This window comes from Limulus polyphemus, unplaced genomic scaffold (assembly GCF_000517525.1).
Source record: "Limulus polyphemus unplaced genomic scaffold, Limulus_polyphemus-2.1.2 Scaffold3911, whole genome shotgun sequence".
Taxonomy (NCBI): domain Eukaryota; kingdom Metazoa; phylum Arthropoda; class Merostomata; order Xiphosura; family Limulidae; genus Limulus; species Limulus polyphemus.
The window spans coordinates 79,625-87,829 of NW_013669521.1; the positions used below are offsets into that span (position 1 = coordinate 79,625).

Here is an 8,205-nt window from a genome sequence, read left to right on the forward strand (position 1 = left end):
TATATATATACAGTTTTAAGTAAAGCCCTTACACAAGTGGTTCCTGTTGAATGTACAACACTGTTTAGTGTAAGAGTTATTATTTAGTTTATTTTATGACTTAATATTTAATTATTGTTTAGTTTTCACGACAGGAGTGTTTTAAAAGCATTAGTTGTGACAAATAACTATGTACGAGTCATACATTGTGTATGCAGTTGATTGTTGTATTAGGCATCAGTAATATTGTTGGTGTCATGTTACTTGAACCTTCAGTATTTTTCTCACCAAGTGAATATTGTTACACCATAGCATCTCCTGGGTTGTAGTAAAATTCCAGGCCTCAGTGTATATATAGGTGACCAAGCGAGAGCAAGTTAAGTTCAATAAAGTAAAAGTTCAATCAGAAAAAAGTTAGAAAACGTGCGAGTGAGTAGCCATAAAAGGTGATATTTTAAAGCGAGTTTCACAGTTTAATAGAGATAAAGAGAATAATAACGAGACAATTATTTAAAGTTTGAGATACAACTGTGGTAACCCATGAACTAATGTAACTGAATCTATTGCAGATTGTACAGTAAGAAACAAAGTAGAGAAAAAATAGTTTATCTTGTCAATTGGATTCTAAAGTAATTGAATCAGCCTGAGTGGACTTTTTGACATGAAAAGAGAATTATTTAGAATTTTAGATAAAACTGTGATTTCCTATAGTATAATTTCTTTGTACATACATTTGACTTGTTTTGAATATATATATATTATTTTAAAACAGGTGGATTGTGTGTTGTCCATTTACTGTCCAAATTTATTGCCAACAAGTCACAAGACACCTACTGTAGAAGAAACCCAACCTACATATACATAAAACCCCGACTGCTCCCAAAAAGTGGGGCACAAGGGGTATCGGTTTGAGCCTCAGAACATTACACAGCAAAACAAAAAGAATTTTATTTTAAAATTTAGAAGAGCACTACTAGACTTTATTGACACATAATAGAACAGTACCCCTCTCTCCCTGTACAGCAGGGTTCTTAGGAAACTACCTGGCTACTACTGTGGATTTGAAGTTGTGAAAGTTTGAAAACCCCCGTCTTAGACAATAACTACAGTTTCAGGTATTTGACTAATTTGTTTAAATATCTAAGAAATAATTTAAATCTGAATAGCAAATGGGATGGGAAAAGAAGTTAAAATGCTAGAAACTTGATAACTTGAGCAGCTATGGAGAGTGAAACTGGAATGTAGAAAAAGTAATAAAGAAAAGGTCTGTGACCCTTACGAACCTTCCATAATTTCCTGCTGTTGCTATAGCAATCAACGATGATAACTGGGAAGAATTTGTGATATATTGTAATGAAATATGGTGTAATATGTTGGGTGTACAAGTAATTTCTAGTCTGTAGAATGGAGGTAGCCAAAGAGTACACGAGGAAGGTAGACTAAACACAATTATCCAGTAAGTACAAATTACAGAAATATTTTAAAAGTGAAACAGAGAACCAAAATATTTATAAAAATAAATTGTAAAGAACCCTAGAAATTAGCAAACTATGCACATGGGCAACAACACGAACAAGGATGAATTCTAGAATCTGCTACATTTACAGTAAATGTCGGCTAATAAAGGGGAAGATAATGCATTAAATGAAACACAAACACTCGATTTAAATTTCTTTTTCTTTCCTTTATGAAATTTGCCAAACAAAATAAAGAATAATTTTATAAGATGAGTGCAATACCTCATGAGATCTGTAAATTTTGCACTGTTATTGATTACCAGATTCTTTGGGTTAATGCTAAATATTATAAATCATGACGATAAAAATAATTTCAGATTATGTCAACATGTTTCAACTGTAACAAAAAATTATTTTAATTAATTGAAAATAATTTTGTTGTATACCTTCTCTCCCCACTATTCACTGGGTAAGATCTACATTTGTTTCATAAAATGTTTCATAAAAAAGATGTCTATTCTATTCAAACCTAAACAAATGGACATCAAGCTCACATTTACCACGTGGATTGTGAAAGGTTTAAGTTTAACTGTATACGGATCCTTTTTTATCACGTTCTGCTACATATTAATGAGTATGTACATTTCTGGAGCGTTGGGATACTTTCAGCTTCAAAAGACGTTCTGCAACTGTCAACTGGTCAAGAACCAGTCGGTTAAAAGCAGCCTTGCATATCGACTTCAGTTTAGCATAAACATCAAAGTAGATAAAGCAAGATAGTCCTACACAGGTATTATTATATCTCCAGACCCAGAACCTACCCCTTTCCAACATGTTTCTCACCATGTTTCAGTGAACTGAGTAAATAGCGTATAGTCTATTTGACAATAAAAGTGACAGAAATTTGCCAAATGCTTACCAATTCTCATCAATGTTATAGTGAAAACAAACCAAAAACTTTAGCAATTAGACTTTCAGCCTAATAGCCTGGGCTAGTATATTAAAAAATTTATATATATATATCTGTTTACTGTGATAATGTACTGGCTAATGGACCTTTAACACATTATACGAATAACCGTCAAAAGTTAAGTCACTTTTAGCAAAAACCAAAAGTTGCATTAAATGTTACAAGGTGTCTAAAATCAATAAATGTATTTTACATTACTTTAACTTTTAACCAACTTTTTCCATTGTTGTGTTGAGAGGAAATCCACTATACAATTTAAATAAAAGTCTGTAGTTACAGCTTTTGAGTGGATTGTTTTTTTTACTATTACAGCATTTCAACAACTCATGTGGCTATCATCAGGTAATTTTCATCTATTTATAAACCTCTTATCTTCAATTTTTACATAAAAAACTTAATTCAGGTTTTAAGTTACTGAAAATATGCAGATTAAGTGCACTTTTCTACAAACACACGCATCGTGCTGATGCTAAGTTTTTATCAGTTAATAAAAAGTTATAAACTTACCTATGTACGATAATACTCCAGGTTCCTTTGATTTAAATAAATAAGTGATAGCTATTGACATGTCAAAAAGTTTTGACTCAAAGAGCCTCAGTAACCAGGATTCTCTTGGTGGAGGATTTTTAAAAAGCATGACAGGAGATTCATTACTATTTGAACCTATTGAAGTTGATGGGATAACTAGCTGATCAGTCTCTTCTGGCTTTATTTCATTCACTGAACCAGTTTGATTAGGTTTGGTTTCCATGGGAACAGCATCTAACTGGGAAGACGGACAATCTAAGCATAATTGGGAGAAACTATTGGTTCTGAGTTCATAGCTGAGTGAAGGTGTTGTTCTATCAGTATCGTCAGAGTTAAATATACCACTGTCATCTGAAGCTACACTGGTTTGGTCAGGAGGCACCAAGTTCTGGGAGAATGGAGAACATGCAAAAGTGGTGTCCGTTGACAAGTTATCATTTAAAACTAAAGGACGTTTGTTCAATGTAGAAAGCCGAGTCCCAGTTTCTGGAATCTTCTGGAGCACAGAGTCCAGACTCAGGTTTCTATGATGAGTTTGAATAGTGGATTGTAGTTGCCTATAGTCCAAAGTGCGATTCTGGTGGTGTGTTGAACATTGGTGGAATTTTCCTGGAGAACAGGTCCCATGTACACCTACCTGTGCATTAAATGAAAACCAAAGTTTCTTAACAGTATGACCATCTTCACAAAGATGTTCTTCATCCATGATAGGCACTGATGACTTTTGAACCTTCTAAGCAGTGCAGCATTGGTTTGAATGACATATCATTGTCTTCTCTTGGACTTTAAATAATAAAACCATCACCAACTTGAAATTCACCATTGCTAGAAAACATTTTATAGTTTATATACGAGTTATTACAAGCCAAGGATTTATGTTACAAACACATTATGTACCTATCATTTAGCCAACTACAAGTTCACGATTTAAGTATTTTAACTATAACAGTTAATTAAGGTAACACACAAAAAGTTATTGAACTAGTTCTTAATTCTTTAATCACTATAGTACGCTAGCACTAGTGGCTTTCTGAGTTCAGACTCGAAAATACATTACTAAAGCAAATACTGGGCCTCAAATTCTGATACCATAAAACTCATGTCCAATGTCTCTTGCATTAATGTCAATGAAAAATGGGTATGAAGGCTAAAGAATGAAAAACCTTGAGATTGTAAACATTGAAATTGAGTACTTCATACTTGTTTCACAGAGGGAAGCATGGCCAGTGGCTAGTGCCTTGGATTTGTAGCCAAAATGATGCAAGTTTCAGGCTTGCTAGTGACATGTTATATTCTTGAGCAAGACACTTTACACTAATTGTTTCAGTCTATCCAGAAATTGTCAATACATTTGATGATATTAGGGTCTTGAACATTGTTGGATGTGATGAGGATGATGTTGCTTTAGAAAATAATTTAGATTTTTTGGTGAATTGGGTAAATAAATGTTAGATGGCTTTTAATTACAATAAATGCAAGGTATTACATGTGGATTATCATAAGTTATGAGTATGATTTTGATGGGGACAACTTTAACAGTGTTATAGAAGAAAAGAATCTTGGTGTATTGGTTAATCAGCTTTTTAGGCCATTGAAGTAGTGTGGTAAGGCAAACAGGATTTTAGGTTGAATATACAAAAATATTGAATACAAGTCTAACAAGATTACAATTTCATTGTATAAGTCAGCGGTTAGGCCTCATTTGGAGTATTGCGTTCAGTCTCATGATTCTTACTTACTGTAAGAATATTGAATTACTGTAAGGGGTTCAAAGATGGACTACTAGGATGATATAATGTGAAAACTGTAGGACTAGGGGACACAAGTATACGTTTTGGCAGGATAGGACTCATCTTCAGCTAAGACCTTTGAAATGGGTTGCCTTCCAATTTGGTGAAAGCAATAAATTTAAAGGAAGGCTCACTATATACTTAAATGACAATGGCTGGCTTTGAGGGTGTTTTTATTATGATTATTTTTATTAAGTGTAGTTTAGTGGGCACCACAGATTTGTTGGTCCCTTGTTATTATTAAGTGTTATGTTACAATGTGTACCAGCAAGCAGTTCCGAGTTAAACCGAAATGGACTGATATCCTGTCCTGGGAAAATGTGTCACTTTTTACCTAGACTTGTGTCATTGAAACGTGAGTTCAGCAACGGCTCCTACGTACCATCTAGGCATGGGATGGATTTGATACTCGTTTTATCAATGATGTGTGTGAAAGGGGGATTCACCATTTATCCTTCTTCCAAAATAAAACTAAATTTACTTTTAGGTTAAAAACCTTGAATACCGCAAATGATTAAAAAAAATTCTTTAACGTATTTTTTTTAAGATTTTTTTCTATAGAAGCAATTTAAAATACTACGCTATTGGTCTGTTCATTGCTGCACCAAAGATATCCCTGGTTCAAAAAGCAATATTTATAAACGAAAAAATCTTGTCAAATGTACCTATGTAAAGTTGCATTTTTGAAGAAATCTTAATAAAAACAGTCAGAAATAACCATATAAAATGAATTTCAAATTTTAGTAAAAGTTTAGAAACATTGGAAAGAAAGCGAAATGATGGGTTTTCTTTCTTATGAATCACAAGTAAGGGACATTTGTTTATATTATAATCCAAAAAGTTTTAGCACTTCCATTATTAATATTAATGTCAAGACCAGTGTTAATAATAAACGTACATGCAAGTTGCAAGAAACCTTCGACATGATTGTATAATGAACGAACTTTGTGGTACAGACAGAAGCGTATGCCATTTCAACTTCAAGTCTGTTCATATACTAAGCAATCGGGATTTCCGTTCAGCGCAGGATAGAGATTGTCGAGGTCTTGTGAAGATTTTTATTTTAAAATTTACCATGTTGAATTCAAGTATCTTATAATGGTTAAATTTAAAATATAAAATAATTTTTGTTTTGTTGCAATGACTACTTGAAATTTATTTTCTATAAAGAATGTCGAAACTTGAATAAAATGACGAAATTCCCACAATTCCTAGCAAAGTGTGCGCGTGCATAGCATATTAGAATGTGTTGTCTGCTAGCCGAAAATCGTCTGCAGCTGCACTGTTGTTAAGTTTATATTTGAGTTTAGTCGAATTTACCCTAATTGATTCATTGTGGACTGGGCCATCCAATAGGCTTAAGTGAACTTCCTTGGCCAAAAATATGGTTTGTAACAGGGCTATGCGTAGGCATTATTGACTTGTCACCTTAGAAAAAAAAGCTAATCATGGGCCTACAGCGGTACAACCCATAGAGTACTATATTTATACACGCGAAGTTAGGTCTAAGCCTAGTAGAAGAACTAGCTTAGGAAGTGTGTTCTATGGTTACGAAAGGTAGTGGCAGTGGTATGTAATGTAGCCACTGAAGAATACTTTAAAAAATTCAATAAATAATGACCACGAGCATGGTGTTAATGGCTAAAAATTCCCGGTGTCTTTTACTGCTTTCTCAGTATGTAATGTACAAAATGGGAGCGACTTTGTCCCTAGCTCTTTTACTAGTACTACAATTTTGCTCGAAACACTAGCTTCCATTTCATATCAAGACTAAAAAGTTACTAAATTATACTTACTCGCAAGGAATCGTTACATATAATTTTAACTAAATAAAAACTTAGAGCTGATTAATTAGAAATTTTGCTGAAAATTAAATGTCAATTAAAATAAGTACAATTTATTTACTGACAGTATAAATATTTTAAACAATAAAAAATAAAACATTTAAAACTTCCTCAACTTTCTGTACTCACCAGAAGTTTACACCGTTTTACTAAAAAATGTTATCAAACCAAACTTTCATTCGTTTGAGTCTACGCTATACATACGTCATAACTAATCATGTTATTAAAAGCCATCCGATAACGCTCTGCCCAATACAACTTCTTCAGCACGAGCCCTCTAGTGCTAATACTCAAATTATTTAAAATTGCATAACTTAACAACATATTTTCAGGATGTGATAGAAAAAAAAATGTCATTGCAATCAGATATTAAAATTGAGTATAAAAATAGTTTCACAAAATATTTCTTATTTCATTGAAATAGTTCAAACTCAAGCTAAATACAGTGATTATTTGTCCACAAAGAGTATTTTTTTAAAATCAGAATCCACATATATATGTCTAAGACATTTTTAACGAACGTATCGTCGTTAATTAAATAAACAAATAGTTTCAGTTAGATTTCATGTCAATTTTGACTAATGGCGTGTTTCTCGTAAATATTATGCAACTAGTAAAAATAGTACATTAAAGATATGATTTAATAATGCTCATAATACGACACTGCGTTAATCAATACTTTCTGATTAGTTGAAAGAAAAATTGTTTAGTATTCCGACATTATAAATGAAGATTGGCGCATCTTGATTCTTGAACCATAACATGCCTCGTATAGGCAACTAACCATGTCAACGATTAATACCTGATCGTTACAACCTTAAGTACTCGTGAAATAATGATAAAGATACGTTTCAGGAAGTGCTGGAATCAAACACACATACACACACACACAAAGCAACAAATTCCCAGAAAATTGTAAAATAAAGATTTGAGTTTAGTCGATTGTCATTTTGTGTGTATAGTTAATGATTTTTAACACCAGGGAGCAGCTGATGAAACAACATGTCGGTGTTATATCGAGCTCTTTTAACTTGGTTAACGGTGACTTGGTTTTTAATTTTTCTTGCTTTACGACTTGAAAAGACAGAATGGAATTGGTTTATAGTATTTATCCCTATGTGGATATTCGACGCCAGTATGCTCGTATATATTTTGTTCAGAATTATGATTCATTGCAAAAATGGTCAGGACAGAGGATTTGTAACCACTCACAGAAAAATATGGTATTTATGCTGTGTCCTGATGAAACTTAGTTTCCAGATTACATTGTGCATCAGATTACAGTACATTACGTATGGGTCTTGGTTTTTAATTATGGTTCCTTTATGGATATTGCTTGTAGGAGTTTCCATTGATGTCCTTCTTCATCTTGTGTTACCTCAACCAAGCTTCTAAAAGTAAAAGTTAAACTTGCAATAAATGAGGTGATACGTGAATCGTGAACGTGATATGCACAAAGACTTGATGAATTAGCAATTCACAAATAACGAAATGCAGTTGTGAAATATAATTTTTGAGCTATTCATAATAAAACTTGAGAATTAACAACTAATGAACTAAGAAGTTTGCTTTGCTTGAACAGTTTTTGCATTAACAACATTATCTTCGTAAAACTTATTCAAATAATATTTGAGAAA

General features: G+C 32.8%; 1 protein-coding gene across 4 annotated transcripts in view; it reads right to left on the bottom strand.

Annotated features, from left to right (window-relative positions):
• LOC106470260 (phosphatidylinositol 4-kinase beta-like) overlaps positions 1 to 6,787 on the bottom strand; it is a 29,892-nt gene extending 23,105 nt beyond the window's left edge. For 3 of the 4 annotated variants that reach the window (XR_002613009.1, XR_002613008.1, XM_022398861.1), the window contains exons 1-2: positions 5,623 to 5,707; positions 2,914 to 3,759 (exon numbers count right to left, since the gene is read on the bottom strand). Coding sequence is in view for 2 of the 4 variants with exons in the window: in XM_022398861.1 (XP_022254569.1) it covers positions 2,914 to 3,640 (727 nt within the window). In the remaining 2 variants the exon portion in view is untranslated. Of the gene's footprint in view, positions 1 to 2,913; positions 3,760 to 5,622; positions 5,708 to 6,697 lie in introns of those variants that run through there. The other variant, XM_022398862.1, reaches the window with a different exon arrangement.
• Between the last annotated feature and the right edge of the window lie 1,418 nt (positions 6,788 to 8,205).